The 16,657-nt window shown below is 40.2% G+C and overlaps 1 protein-coding gene across 1 annotated transcript in view; it reads right to left on the reverse strand.

Moving 5' to 3' along the window:
* Positions 1-11,841: 11,841 nt before the first annotated feature.
* Positions 11,842-16,657, reverse strand: part of ATP6V1A (ATPase H+ transporting V1 subunit A) — a 62,598-nt gene continuing 57,782 nt past the window's right edge. The window contains exon 15 of the mRNA XM_004606715.2: positions 11,842-14,280. Coding sequence (XP_004606772.1) covers positions 14,188-14,280 — 93 coding nt within the window. The 3' untranslated portion in view covers positions 11,842-14,187. The remainder of the gene's footprint in view (positions 14,281-16,657) is intronic.

The raw sequence follows: 16,657 nt of genomic DNA on the forward strand, positions 1-16,657 counted from the left end.
TCACCAGGTCAGTGCCAACATGGCAACGAAAGGGTGAGCACCATGGCAATCTCCAGCAAACACTAATACCAGATAAAATAAATGGGACCAGCCGAGAGCGGATATGCAAGTACCACAACTAAAGCAAGTGTAAGCCCTGGTGTGTGTGTGATTCCTGGTCATGCATCATAAACAAACAGCAGACCCAAGAGATAGTACACTGGGAAGGGTGTCTGCTTTGCATACAGCCAACCTGGGTATGATCACCAGTATCCCATATTGTCCCCAGAGCGCCTCCAGGAGTAATTCTTGAGTGCAGAGTCAGGAGTAACCACTGAGCATCACTGAGTGTGACCCAAAACCAAAATCAAGCAACAAAAAAGAGGGAAGGGGGATAAGTAAGCAAAGGAAGTTCCTTTCCCCCACCCCATGAGAAGCAGTTACTTGCAGAATGACTCAGTTCATTTTGAAGTTTTTCGTTTTACTTATGCATTTAATTTTTTTCAACTTAAACCCCAATTTTTTTTTATATAAAGCATATGTGAAGCAGACTTACAAGTGGTGGTGTTCTCAAAAAGCTGGAGAGCATATATATTAGTTACGCTTTTCCTCCATTTATAAATTTGCCTTTGTGTTGGTTTTTGGGTCACACCCTGCTGTGCTTGGAGTGTGCTTTGGTTGGGGTCAGTCACCCCTGGCAGGCTGGGGGGGATTATTTATCACTGGGGACTGAACTCGGGCCTTTTTCAGCTTAATCTCATTGATCTTTCTCCTTCATAAAGGTGGTTAAAGGTGGGCTTGCAGGAGGCCCACTTCTGAGACAGGGCTCTGTCATGCTGTGACTGGGTGGGCCATGTTTTCAACAAGGTCCCTACTATGGTCAGTGGTGAGTCCAGCTTTATACTGTTCACAAGAAACTCTTCTAAGTTGAGAACTGAGATCCCACCTCCAACAACAATGCTTCCGTTTTCTCTGTCATTTAGTTACAGGTAAGATGACAGGTGAAACGGGGTGTATCTTCCCTACTCAGAAGGCCCTAGGCCACAGCTTTGCTGGTGATTCAACACAAAGGCAATAGGATGTGGTGCCAGGAATTACCTGGGACACCCAGTCAGTGTTCTGTGCCCTCCCAGGATACACATGATCATGCTCAGGGGACCTCGAGGTGCCAGGATCCCACCAGAGTTAGCCATATGCCAAGCAAATGTCAACCTGGTCTCAAGTGGGATTCTTAGACAGCTCAAACCCATTGCTCAATTTTGATAACAGTTTTTTTTATTTTAATGGATTTTTACTATCCATAAATGAAATTGATTATGTAACTTATGAAGTTCTGTGAGCATAATACAATTTCCAATTTTATTGAATAAAGGAAAGAAATAAAGCAAGTGTTGTCATAAAATAGCATGCATTTCACTGTTCAAATGTACAAGCCATATTATGGGGCTGGAGCAATAGCACAGCGGGTAGGGCGTTTGCTTTGCACGTGGCCGGCCTGGGTTCGATTCCCAGCATTCCATATGATCCCCCAGCACTGCCAGGAGTAATTCCTGAGTGCATGAGTCAGGAATAACACCTGTGAATCGCCAGGTGTGATCCCCAAAAGAAAAAAACAAACAAACAGAAAAAATGTGCAAGCACTTATTACCCAATGACAAAATTTTTCAGTAGTAAAAATCTTTTGAATAATTTACCCCCAAATCAATCACAACTTTCCCTTACTAGATGTATGTATATTTGCATTCCTAGAGAGTTTGGTGTTTGCTAACACCATGCCAAAAATACTGTGTGCTAATACATAAAGTAAGGTTCTGGTATCAATATAAAAATTTTACATTGTTATTAATTATAAATAATATTCAATAGTACATAAGACAATAAATTACTGCATAATATATCATAATATATTATAATCCACAAGAACAGCAGAACGTGAAATTCATGCAGGATTTTGGGTGAGAATTTTATTTTGTCTTTGGGGTCACGCCCGGCGATGCTCAGGGGTTACTCCTGGCTCTGCACTCAGGAATTACTACTAGTGGTACTCGAGGGACCATATGGGATGCTGGGGACTGAACCTCAGTCAGCTGCACGTAAGGCAAATGCCAAACCTGCTGTACTGTCATTCCGACCCCAATTCAGGATGATTCTTTAACATATTAAAACTACCTAGATTTTGGCCCTTACCACTAAATTCCAGCATCAAGGAATTTTTCATCAAAATCACACAAAAATAAAACACAAACACACACAGGTATTATGACAAATTTTTTAAATTCTCAATACTTTCCAAACGATCCTATGAATGATTTCACTATTACTGAGAAATGCTGAACTTTGCCTGAATTCATGGCTCCCTGAGAGAAAGGAGACATCACCCGATTTTTCTTTTTTAGATTTGTATAGTCTTGCAACCAAATTTGAGTTAACTGAATATATTTTTTTAAGTTTTTGGGCCACACCCAATAGTGCCCAGGTCTTATTCTGGTTGTTTTCAGAGATCACTCCTGGAGGTAGTGGGGGGACCATATGGGATACTGGGGAATGAAACTGGGTGGGCCATGTACAAGGAAAATACCCTACTCACTGTCCTGTTGCTCTAGCCAATTGTATTTTGTATGTTATTTTAGGGAGATAACATCTTCCTGATGGTTAGAATACGCTATCCAGATTTTCTCTCACAAGCTGGGTCAGCCCCTGTGGACTGCAGGATGGAAGAAATGTTTAAAATGAAGAATGAACCAACACGAATCTAATTCCATCTGGTATTTTTATCAGCCTTGTTTTATAGATTAAAACGCCAGAGGTTACATTTGCAACCCAATGTCAGAGAGTCAGTAACTATCAGAGTTGGGGTGTGAAGCTGTAGAATCTAAACTAAGAGTTCATGCTTTTACCCACCCGTGTACTTAGACTCCTGGGTACTAAGGTCTACTGGGAAAGGAGCGACTGGTGATTTTTAAAGTAGGAGATAATTGCTGAATGAAGTTCTCAGGAGATAAAGGGGATAGCCATGAAACAGCCATGTGGGTTATTTTGGTTTTTGTTTTGGAGCATCACCCAGCAGTGCTCAGGAGCTACTCCTAGCTCTGTGCTCAAGGATCACTCCTGTTAGTGCTCAGGGAACTGTTTGCAGTAGCAGGCAGTGAACTGGGGCTGGCTGTGTGCAAGGCAAGTGTCTTCCCCACTGTGCTCCTTCATCAGCCCCCATACAGCCATGTTTTAAGATCTAGAAAGAAGTATGCATAGACATATACTAGATTATCCATGGATAGTTGTTAACTCGGAAATTCTTTCTTCAAAAGAATAAGTCTATCTGGGGCTGGAGCGATAGCACAGCGGGTAGGGCATTTGCCTTGTACATGGTCGGTCGACCAGAGTTCGATTCCCAGCATCCCATATGGTCCCCTGAGCACTGCCAGGAGTAATTCCTGAGTGCAGAGCCAGGAGTAACCCCTGTGCATCACCGGTGTGACCCAAAAAGCAAAAACAAACAAGCAAAAGAATAGGTCTATAAGCCTATCTTTCCTGCTTGCTCCTCTCATGTTTACAGAACAAGCTATGTATTAAGATCTTACCTTAAAATCTTCACTTATCATTGAAATCAATAATATCAGTTTCTATCATGGAAGCAAATATTGAGATTCTGGTAGCACTGTAGCACTGTTGTCCTGTTGTTCATCAATTTGCTCGGGCAGGCACCAGTAACGTCTCCATTGTGAGACTTGCTGCTACTGTTTTTGGCATATCGAATACGCCAGACGTAGCTTGCCAGGCTCTGCTGTGCAGGCAGGATACTCTTGGTAGCTTGCCGGGCTCTCCGAGATGAGCGGAGGAATTAAACCCGGGTCAGCTGCGTGCAAGGCAAATGCCTTACCCGCTGTGCTATCTGGTACACCAGAAATGTTTGTTTTGGGGCCATGCCCAGCAGTGCTCAGGAATCACTCCTGGTGGTCTGGGCGAAACATATGGGGTGCTCAGGTTTTCATAAAGACTAAAAATACGGTTGGAGTGGTAGGACAGTGGGTAGGGTGCTGGCCTTACATGTGGCTGATCTGCGTTCAGTCCTGGTACCCCATCTAGTCCCCTGAGCACCACCAGGAGTGACCCCTGAATGCAGAGCCAGAAGTAAACCCTGAGGACAGTCTTCTGTGGCCCCAAAACAAACCCCCAAAATCCCTTTTAAATAATGTGCAATTTAAAAATAAAGACTAAGAATATGATCTCATGTGACTGAAGGTAATTTTCACTTTTATATAAGATCTCTAAGGGCTGGAGCGATAACACAGCAGGTAGGGCGTTTGCCTTGTACGTGGCCAACCCGGGTTCGATTCTCAGCATCCCATATGGTCCCCCAGCACCGCCAGGAATAATTCCTGAGTGCAGAGACAGGAGTAACCCCTGTGCACTGCTGGGTGTGACCAAAAAAAAAAAAACCTCTAAAATTAGTACAATTTTAAGTCATCAAGTAAAGGTTAAATGTGTTGGCTATCTGGGAGTTATAACATTGTAAGAGTTATTGGGATGATTAAAAATCTAATGAAAAAAGTACCTTAATGGAGTAGAGCAAAGAGAATTTTAAATCTCAAGACAAATGCTGTTTTTAAAAATGGAATTAAATTACATTTTCATAATTACATTCACAAACTAATAAGTGACAAAATTCAAATATGTTGCATAATTTTTATTCATTTAAAATCCCTGATATATAAAAACTGGATAACAGAAAAACTAATGTTCCATGCAATAAATAACTGAAATTCCTATAATAGAATCCTGCTGAAACGCATAGGTATAACAATTATCACTCCTGAACTTTATGATTTATGCTCCCCTATTGCTATCCCAAAGACTATCCCGAATCTCAGTCCATGTGTGAATAAGCAGAAAAATGTCCAAGACTGATACTGACGGACATATACAGAGGATCAAAATATTTACAGCCTTTGTTAGAACACTGTCTGACTGAAATGCAATCATACCAACTTTGTAACTGTATCTCATGGTGATTCAATTAAAAATATATTTATATCCCCAAACTTGCACGAATGGTATGGATTATATGGTTTGTTAGATTGATTCCAATTCAGTTTGGTGGCATCTGAGAATCTATTATTAACACAATACCATATGTTCCTTATATTCAGACAAGTTTAGGAAATAGCTGATTAAAACATGCATAATTTTTTAGTCATCAGTCATCCATCCCTGCTTTGAATACTGTGATATGTGTTCACAGACAACTGCGGAGTTATTTGTATGCAACTGGTTAAAGCACTATTAATAAGCCAAAAAGCTTCCGACTGTGTGGTCTGGCTAGCTTTGCTCTGTTCCAATAACAGATTTTTCTCCAAATTCTGGTCTGTCTGAATAGTAAGTGACTGACTGCAAAAATAATAAAGAATTTTTAAAAAATTTAAATCTGAGGTTGGAGGAATAGCACAAGGGTTAAGTTACTTGCTTCCATGCAGCCAACCCACGTACAATCTCTGGTACCAAATATGGTCCCCTGAGCACGGAGTCTGGAGTAAGCCCTGAGCATCTGCACGTGTGGCCCCTTCACACATGAAATCTGTGAATTGGAAATATGACACAAGAGCAAAGTGCAAGCCTTGCATACCTGAGACCTTGGTTTGATCCTTGGCAACTCAAAAGGAAATGCTTTTTAGTTAAAAAAAATTAAAATATTAACCATGACGAGAAAATCGTATGCTTAAAAATAAAAATGTGACATTAAAATATAAAATTATCTAGAAGTGTCATTATACATCTCAGTGCAAAACTATATTAGATACATAAAACATCTTGTGTAATCATTAATTTTGGGGTAAACTTATTTGACCCATAGAAAGGTGCTCAAATCATGTGCATGACTTTTTTCTTTTTGGCTTTTTAGGTCACACCCGGCGATGCACAGGGGCTACTCCTGGCTCTGCACTCAGAAATTACTGCTGGCGGTGCTCAGGGGACAACATGGGATGCTGGGAATCAAACCCAGGTCAGCCACATGTGGGGCAAACACCCTACCCGCTATACTATCACTCCAGCACCCATGTGCATGATTTTTTAGTAAAATGAATGTACCCATGTAAATAAAGCCCATATCAAGAACCAGAACATTACCCAGGCAACCTTATATGGCTTTTTGTTATTAACTCCTTTCCTCACCATGAGTAACCTACCGTGACTTTAAACAATGTTAGTTTAATGCTTTTGAAGTCCATAAAAGTGAATCATATGATATCATTTTAGTTTCTTTCAATGTTTTTGAGATTCATATATAATTATTTTTATTTATGATATATCATACAATTTTTATATGATATGAATATACCATAATCTATTTATTCATGCTTTGAACCCACCATAAAGGTATCTTTCAATTTGGGGCTATTAGAGATGTAAACATTTTGGTGTTTTGTGACCAAGTATCTATGTGTTTCTGATACGTACAGTCTTAGATCTAGAGTCGTGTGTCATTCAGCATTCCTCATTCCTGATTCACCAGAATCATTCCCTTGAGTGCATAAAAATTTAAAGTTGCGCCAAAAATGTATGACACTGGGTTGTTCTTAATTTCATCAGTATGTGCTATTAGTTTTTTTGGGGCTTCATCCCAGAAGTGCTTATGGATCACTCCTGGAAGTGCTAGGGGGCCAGATGGGGTGCTGGAGATCAAACCCAGGTTGATAGTGCGTAAGATGAATGCCCTACCTGCCGTATTAGGGCTCCAGCCCCAACATGTACTATTTGGTGTCCTTTCTGTTTTAGCCATTCCTGTGAGTATAAAATAAGGGCACACATTTTGTTTGGTTTTGAGACTACACCCAGTGGTGCTTAGGGCTGTGCGGCATACACAGTAGTGCTCCTGACTCTATATTGAGGTGTCACTGATGCTGCTGCTGAAGAGATCATATGGGGTAACAGAGATCTAATCTGGGTAATCCATAGCAAGGCAAGTGAATTATTCCCTATGCTATCTCTCCCTTTACATTGTAATTTTACATTTCAATTTCTCTAACGATTAGGTGTTAAACATCAACACCTTTTTCAATAATTGGCTACTCTGCTTGGTGGAGTCATGCTTTTTAGTTGAATCACTGTGAGATATACAGTTACAAAGTTGTTCATGATAGTCTAGTCATACAATGTTCCAATAGCCATCCCTTTATCAGTGCACATTTCCCACCACCAGTGTCCCCAGTTTCCCTCCTGCCTGCCTCCTCCCCTCACCTGCAGCCTGCCTCTATGGCTGACACTTTTATTCCCCCCCCCTTTTTTTTTTCTTTCTGGGTCATACCCAGTGATGCTCAGGGGTTACTCTTGGCTCTGCACTCAGGAATTACTCCTGGCCGTGCTTGGGGGAGACCATACAGGATGCCGGAGATTGAACCTGGGTCAGTCGCATGCAAGGCAAAAGTCCTACCCACTGTACCATAGCTCCGCCCTGCCCCTCTCATTTTCCTTTCATACACTGTGTTTGCAATCCTGTTACTGAAAGGGTATCCAAGGGTATCATGCATGTCACTTTACTTCTTTTCCACACTTTGTGTCCAGAGTGGTCATTTCCAGGATGGAGTCCTTTAAGTGTTTTAGAATTAGGCCCTTGTAAGATAACTATTATTGTTTACATACTTGTTCCCCTCTTTAAAGACTTCATAATTTTGGTTTAAAATGATTATTATTTCTAAATTTATCTTAAACATTTCTAAGGGACTAGAGAGAGTATGTGGGTAAGATGCTTGCCTTGTACCTTGTCAACCCAAATTCAATTCCAGGTGCCAGGATATGGTCCCCTGAGTCCAGAGTCAAGAATAGCCTGAGCACCACGGGTCTTGACTCAACCCCCTTAAGTCTCTCAATTATTTTAAAATTAGAGTTATCATATTGTTTACAACTACCTTCTCTAGCCAACCTTTCTAATCTATTTTACTGATCATTTTCTTTCATATTCCTATAAGAGTCATGACTGAATAGTGCCATTTTCACACCCCCAAGATGCCACCCAGTTTAAAGAAAAAGAGCTACTCCAGCTGTACCTTCCCGACAAAAATACCAAATGCCCTGAACAAACATGATGACATTTTAATACCTGTATTGCAAACCATATGCACAAAAGGAGAGAGCAAGAAGAAAGGTTTAGGGAGGGAGGCAGTGGTAGGGTGGTGGGAGGGAAACTGGGGACATTGGTGGTGGGAAATATACACTGGATGGGTGTTGGAATATTGTATGGCTGAAACTCAATCATGAATATCTTTGTAATGGTCTATCTCACTGTGATTCAAAAATAAATTTATTTATAAATAAATAAAAGGAGAAAGGTGGTCTAAGTTGGAGTCACTTGTGTTAAAGCCCATTTCACTAAATAAATTTATGAAGGGAATTGTATTCCCAGTCCTTCTCAGGAGTGAGCTAATGAATCTGGAGTTCTCTGGTCAGCACAAGTCAGGTAATCTGCCCGCCTTAGCCTCCCTTGCTGGGGCAGCACTGTTCACAATAGCCAGAATCTGGAAACAACCTGAGTGCCCAAGAACAGACAACCGGTTAAAAAAAACTTTGGTACATCTACACAATAGAATACTATGCAGGTATTAGGAAAGATGAAGTCATGAAATTTGCCTATAAGTGGATGGACACAGAGAGTATCATGCTAAGTGAAACGAGTCAGAAAGAGAGGGACAGACATAGAATGGCTGCACTCATTTGTGGAATATAAAATAACATGAGACTAACACCCAAGGACAATAGAGACAAGGGCCTGGAGGATCGCTCCTAGGTTTGGGAGTTGGCCTCACGTGCTGAGGGAAAAGGCAGCTGGGATAGAGAAGGGACCACTACCACTAAGTCAATGATGGCTGGAGGAATCGCTCAGGATGGGAGATGAGTGCTGAAATAGACTAAGGACCAAACATGATGGCCTCTCAGTATTTGTATTGTAAACCATTTTGCCCCGAAGTAGAGAGTAAGAAAGTGCCTGCCACAGAAGCGGGTGGTGGGGGTGGGGTGGGGGGTAGGGATACTGGGAACATTAGTGGTGAAAATGCACCTGATTGAGGGATGGGTGCTCGATCAGTGTATGACTGAAACTCAATCATAAAAGTTTGTAACTGTATCTCATGGTGATTCAATTAAAAATAATTTTTTTTTAAAAAAAGAGAGGCTGGGGGCTGGAGCGATAGCACAGCGGGTAGGGCATTTGCCTTGCACAAGGACGACCTGTGTTTGATTCCCAGCATCCCATATGGTCCCCTGAGCACCACCAGGAGTAATTCCTGAGTGCAGAGCCAGGAGTAGCCCCTGTGCATCGCCAGGTATGACCCAAAAAAAGCAAAAAAAAAAGAGGGGCTGGAGCCATAATTTAGTGGGTAGGGCGTTAACCTTGTATGTGGTCAACCCAGTTTGATCCCCGGCATCTCATATGGTTCCCTGAGCACTGCCAGGAGTGATTCCTGTGTGCAGAGGCAGAAGTAACCCGGAGCCTCGCTGGGTGTGACCCAAAAACAAAAACAAAACAAAAAACAAGAAGAGAGAAGAAAAGAAAAATGAAAAATAAACTGAAAGCTACTTTCTGTCCACAAAGTTCTGTATCATTCCTTCAAATGTGAATAGAACATTCTTGGTGAGGTGTTTGTTCATTTCGGCGAGTTTTTGTACACCTTTGGTAATTCAAGGTCTTGAAATCAGTTACACAAGAAGCTTTAAAAGAGCTCCTTTAAAGGACAGAAGAAACTTCCCAACATGTGGCTTTGAGTATGGCACTCACTAATGGTGAACATGGTTGTCCTCTATTAGATTAAGAAAGGTAAAAAACATATAGCAACCAATCATCACAAATTGACTTTCACAAAATTTATTTTCTGCTTTTCATTCCTTTAAGTTTTATTGGAACAAGTGATACAAAATAAATGTGTCTGTCATATGCCTGCCAAGGGGACAGATTGGGGAGAGGGAATTGGAAAGAAACTTGGAAACACTGGTGGAAAGAAGGGGACACTAGTGGTGGGGCTGGTGTTGGAACATTGTATGCCTGAAACAACTCTATTAGGAAAAACTTTGAAAATCACTGTTTAAATAATAAAAAAAATTTTTAAAGAAACTCACCCATGTAACATGTTGTTACACTGATCTTAAATTTAATTTACCTTGCATATAAAATAGCTGAAGTATGTAAACAACTCAAATGTCCACAAACAGATGAGTGGATGAAGAACCTATGGTCCATATACATAATGGAATACTATGCAGCCTTAAGATAGTCATGCAATATACTGCAACATGGATGATATGGAGAGCATCATGTTGAGTGAAATCAGGCAGAGAGAAAGGAACATAACTGAGAATGATCTCTCTCATATGTGGCACATAAAGAAACCTCGTAGGGGAGTTAAATGCCCAGCAGCATAGAAACAAAGAGCAGGGGAACTGTGTTCGGTATTGGAAGCTTGGCACTGGGGCAGGGGTGAAGGGAAGGGAATACTCGGACAATGGGGATGGAAAAATGCCTGCCATAGAGGCAGGCTGTGGGGTGGGAGGGAAACTGGGGACACTGGTGGAAGGTAGTTGGAAGTGGTGAAGGGATTAGTGTTGGTACAATATACACCTGAAACTCATCATAAATATCTTTGTAACTTTTCAAGTCATGGTGATTCAATTAAAATAATAGTAATAATTTAGTTTTCAAATTCAGGAATTATTATTAAGTTGATTTGTCAAAAGCAATGAGCACTGCCAACCTTTTATAAGTGAATTGCTCTTTGTTGCCTCTTCCCTTCTTTTTGATGGTACTGTTGCAGTGACGGGGGGCACTGCATACAAGCCTTGTGCAGTTTTCAGGTGCGGTACTCAGCAGGGCTTACACAACTCAGCCAGTTACACTCCTTTTGCTGTGAAGCTTGCATGTGCTTGTTAAGGCACACACGGTACAGCGTGGTGCTTGCTCGGGGTCACTGTGGTGCTGAAACTATGCTTGCCACAGGTCTCAATTCCTGGCCACACCTTTTCTTCAGTTGCAGAGCTTGTTGAGTGTGGCACCCATTTTTATGGTGCACGCACGCACCAGGAACTCCTTTGGGCACCAGGGATCAGAGAGAGCAGGGCTACCAGGATTGCACCCAGCACCTATGGAGCACTGGGAATTTGAATTCATGACCAAACGCTTGCAGGGACGTGCTCTATCTATGCCATAGCCCCATTCCTCTGGCTCTGATAAGTTTATTTTCTAGGATCAGAGGAGACTGGATACATCAGTATGTATGGCACATAGAGAATAAGCTTTATTTTTATTTATTTATTTATTTATTTGCTTTTTGGGTCACACCCGGCGATGCACAGGGGTTACTCCTGGCTTTGCACTCAGGAATTACTCCTGCGGTGCTCAGGGGACCATATGGGATGCTGGGATTCGAACCCGGGTCAGCCGCATGCAAGGCAAACGCCCTACCCGCTATGCTATCGCTCCAGCCCCAGCTTTATTTTTTTAAAGAAATAATCATTTTTTTGAAGTGGCCCAGAGAAATGACTCAAAAGGACTGGAGTACAGGCCAGGTTTGGGACCTGACAAAGGTTCTCCCAAGCACTGCCCCATGCACTGTGCCTTCTTCCAAAGAAACAATTCAATTTTTTTTTCAATTTAAACTAATATTCAAAACAGTTCATGGGGCTTCTGTGTACTACAATTCAAGTTGCAATGGTATACATTTATAGGATTTCAGTCATTCTATAGTGAAGCCAAGTTAATCTGATGATCCTAAGTAATATAATCTGTAACGGAAATAAATTTAAAAATGTTTAACTTAATACTAAAAACAAGGTGTTAAGTTTTCTAGATCTTACCATCTGCCATATAAGAAAAAAGACATAGTGTGAATTTAAATCCACTTTTTATTATTTCATAGATTTTTTAACAATCATACACAACTTTTAACATAAAGATAGTGAAATCTCAAGGAGAAGGAGGCAATATATTTGGCCTCTTCTATTCTTCAGTATGGAAGGAAATTTCCAAAGCATACGATGTGTGAGATTTAACACTGGAAAAATATATATGAAACTTGTTTATCTGGCTCCACTTAGAACCAGGCACAGCACAATAAATAGAGAACTGCATCATCTTTTTAAAAGACTGTTGTAATTTTAACACATTCTTACTAAAGAAATAAGACCAGTGACCCAACTAAAACTGTACAACATATAGGTAAGGGGATTCTTATGATGGATATCTGAGCATAGTTTCTCTAGAATCTTCACACTCATACATTAACATTCTTAAAAAGAAGTGAGAATGTACATTGCTAATTCAGAACAACAAAAAATAAACTTGGTCAAGCTTTCTTCATCAAAGCATTCATTACTATCACACTCCTACTTTGCTGGTAGGTTTAAGGTAGGAATAGAAACTTTCAAAAATCCTTTTATTTTCCACTGGTCTTGGAACCTCTGGGTGGGAGGCCACACTAGAAGCAAACTGTTTAAGCAGCACCATTAAGTCCACCTCTCAACAAACCATTGCATAATTTTTATCTTCCAATATTCTGAAAGGCTAAAAAAAGGTTGCATGGGAGAACATGCAAACGATAGCTGAACTCTCTACTTGACTGCATATTTTAACAGACCAAAAGAAACACATGACCTAAAAATTTAAATAACAAATATTGAGGCATAAAATAAATACTCTATGCTATTGCATTTGGGTACTTGAGATTGTTACACTTGCTCACATACCCTTCCTTCTTCCCAAGAGGAAGCAACGGTGCCAGCACTATTGGTCAGAAAGAGTGAGTGGGAGACTGTTGCTCGCAGAGCTGGTCTACAGTGGCTTTCCTACACAGACACGGAAAGTACTCGAAACATAAATTCAAAAGGTAGGGTGAAATATATCTTTCTTCCCCACATAACCCAGATTCTATTAGCAGATACAAGAATTTTATCCCTGAAAAAACAGAATGGAAACTGTTCAGTGCCTAAGCAACAGGTATTCTGAGAAATCTTTTGAGCCAATGAACAAAAACTACAGGAGAGTACTGCTTTCTACGGTTGATAAAGTGGTTGTGCAAGAATTCAACAGGCAAAGAAACATGCAACTATGTAACACATGTTATCTCATGAAATATATAATGCCATTCTGCCCCCAGACTCCCTCTAGAGTATCAGCTGATCCTTAAAGGTATGAACAGCCTTCAACCACAAGTAAGTATCTTCCTGCGGCATTTTACTTATTTCTCATTATACTGCCACATGATCCTTAGAAGGTTAGTCTTCTAAGATGTCTGAGGAAAAGAAAAGAGGGTGCGATGTGGATCAAGTTCTCAGTGATTGTTTTAAATGTAAATTTGTGTGTGTGTGTGTGTGTGTGTGTGAGGGGAGCATGCCTAGGGGTGCTTGGGGGACCATGCATACCTGGGGAGCAAAGCGAGGCTCCTGCATGCTCAGGTCCTTCAAGCCATCTCCCTGGCCCTAAAATGGAATCTAAATAATTTTTCAAAGTAACTCAGTAGGATAGACCTTGATGCTGTATTTTTTTTACTTGAAAAAAAAAAACTTTAACAAGATGATGATAGTCTTAACTTTGATGGATTCACCTTTTCCCCCACTTTTTTAGAGGATACTGATTCATACATTGTATTGAGCCCCACAATACCTTTTAAAGAGTTAAGTTCCCAACAGTTTCCCATAAATATTACTAATTGATGTTGGGAGAAGCAATGCATAATAGGAATATTAATCATTCACGTTTTAAAAACGCAAAAGTTTCCTGCAAAATAGTTACTTAGCATACTTTTAAGCTGCAAAAATCTTATCGTATAGATAATGGAGTCATTTCAAAGTTACAAGTCAAAATGTCTAGAAATCTTCCATTCCAAGAACAGTAATGGTGGCAGTCCTGTTTACAAATGAATGGTGGAAGCAGAAAGAGCAAACACAGGATAAGCAGGGATGTCACCCTACATACACGTTTACAGTAGTGTAGCCATTGTGTATCAGATTTACTACATTCACCACTTCAGAAAGAGGATCAGGGAGGCCTTTTAAACACTGGAACTAAGGAATGTTTGTTTTATAGAAGACCTATCAAACAGGAAAACAAACGGTAACATACATAAGCACTAGTCTTAAAGCTGCACGATAAAGAAGCAAAGGGTTTGAGATGATAAATTTGGGAAAGTATACACATCTGAACTTGCTGAGGACAAGAAGAAAGAAATCACAGTTCTAGTCTTCAAGGCTACGGAATGCATTCTGCATATCTTCAAGAAGTTGTGCATAGTCGGCCTTAATCTTTGCCTCACCGTCTTTCACTGGATCCTAAAAAGAAGACATTACAGAGTTCAGTTTACCTCTGGAAAATGAAATTTCACGACATTAGCAAGTCTTGGTTACAGGTTAAGTGAGATATACTGGTATGGGTATGTCAGACATTATAGTCAAAATTATCTTCCTCTTCCTTTTTTTCCCCTAGAGGGGTAGAAATGTATGAATGGAATAATATTCTAACCAAACAGAAAGACAAAACTAAAATCTTATATTCTGCTTGCTAACAGTGTTCAACAACCAAAGGACTTATCCTCAACAACAAGCAAAATACTGGGAAATTATGTTAGCATCACATATTAGATGTTGAGGATACGAGTTGGAGTAACTTCATCAAAACAGAATACTATTTATTAGTGAAAGCCTAGTCTTTCACCTATATTTAGAACAGAAAAGTAAACTTTCTAAAATGGTCTTAAAATGTAAAATGCACATTATAAACCCTCCTGGGGCTGGAGAGACAGCTCAATAGACTGGAATACACTAGAAGCTCAGAATCACTCCCTGGCATGGCCAGGAATGACCCCAGAGTACCAAGTGAGTATCCCTGAAGAGCACTGGGTGCTGGTTCCTCAGTCCCAAGCACACAGAAAATCCTGATAGGAATCAATTTAATTGAGCAATACATAGAAAAAAAAAAAAGACTTTTATGTGGCAGTACTTTGACCCAAGTATTTCACTTCTGGAAGCTATTAGCAAAGTATTCAAAACATATATATATATAAAGACTTCCAATACCTGAAAATTTCCAAGATGTCTTAGATTAGGAAAGTATAACATTCCAGCCACAAAATAAGGCTATATTTGGATACTTAATGACATTAAAAATAATGCAATGTTAATTTGGTATAATGCGCATTTGCAGTTTTTGGTTTTTGTGAAACACCCCACTGTGCTCCGAGATCACCCCTGCTGGGCTCAAGGGATCATATGACAACACCTGGGTCAGCCTCATGCAAAGCAAGGTACTTCCTGCAGTACCATCACTCTGGCTCTGTACACTGTCACTGCTGTCCCGTTGTTCATCGATTTGCTCGAGCGGGCACCAGTAATGTCTCCACTGTGAGACTTAATGTTACTGTTTTTGGCATATCAAATATGCTATGGGTAGCCTGCCAGGCTCTGCCATGCGGGTGAGATACTCTCAGTAGCTTGCCGGGCTCTCCGAGAGGTACATATACACTTAAAAAAGATATCATCCCAATTATACCAATAAAAATCATTATTATTATATCACTGCATATATTTTTCCATTCTCACATTCATTTGCAGATTGAGGCCCATCTGGCAGTGCTCAGGGGAATGATGCCATACTGGGGACAGGACAAGAGGCGTCCACATGCAAAGCATGTATTTCAGCACTTTAAGACATCTTCCAAGCTCTATTTTTTTTATTATCTTCTCACTTGATTATATACTTTAAAAAATTTATCAAGTTATATATGAAATTCTTTTGATAAAAAAAAAAGGATCTCTCTCTCATCTTCCTTTAGGCACTGTCCTTTGCAATACTGTTCCCAAAGGGTATCATTCATATCACTTTACCTCCTTTCAGCACTCAATCTTTGTCCAAAATGATCATTTCCAACTATCACTGTCATGGTGGTCCCTCTCTGTCCTAACTGAAGTTCTCCCCTCCCCATTGTGACAAACTTCCTACCCTGGAACAATCCTTTTGGCCCTTATTACTACTTTGGGTATTATTCACACACTATGTTTTTTCAAAAAATTTTCTTAATATCTCACAAATGAGCAACATCATTCTATGTTTGTCCCTCTCCCTCTCCTTCTTTATCATTTCATTCAACCATATGCTCTTATGCTCCCTGGTGTCCGCATACAGTCCTGGGAATATAAGTAGAATAGGCTGCATGCAAGGCAAGTGTCTTATCTCTTGTACTATCTCTCTAGCTCCACTGTATTTTGTTTTGTTTTATAAATAAGATATAGTCATCTCCAACGTTTTCTTAATGCTAACACATGGGCCATGAAGTTGAAATGTAACACAATTAAAAAAAAAATCACCCCCCCCCAAAAAAAGTCAATGCCATCAGAATATACATTCGTAACGCAGATGCTCTGTTCATGCTCTGTTCAAGCTTCAGGAAGCTTAATGAACAACGTTTTATATGTATCCATATAAAATATCTGATTATTTCCTTGGCTTCTGAAATGGAAAGACTGGATTCAAGAGTGTGAATATGTTGGTTTTGTGTTTTTTTGTGCTAACCTGGTCATGCTCAGCATCCATTTCTGGTATGGCAGTGCTTGGAGGACCATATGTTGTACCAGTGACGGAATATTAAAAGCATTTACAGCAAAAACCTTGATCCCTGAATTATCTCTGAGTGTGAATGTTTTTAAATATTTG

The sequence above is a fragment of the Sorex araneus genome, chromosome 2 (genome assembly GCF_027595985.1).
Source record: "Sorex araneus isolate mSorAra2 chromosome 2, mSorAra2.pri, whole genome shotgun sequence".
NCBI classification, from domain to species: domain Eukaryota; kingdom Metazoa; phylum Chordata; class Mammalia; order Eulipotyphla; family Soricidae; genus Sorex; species Sorex araneus.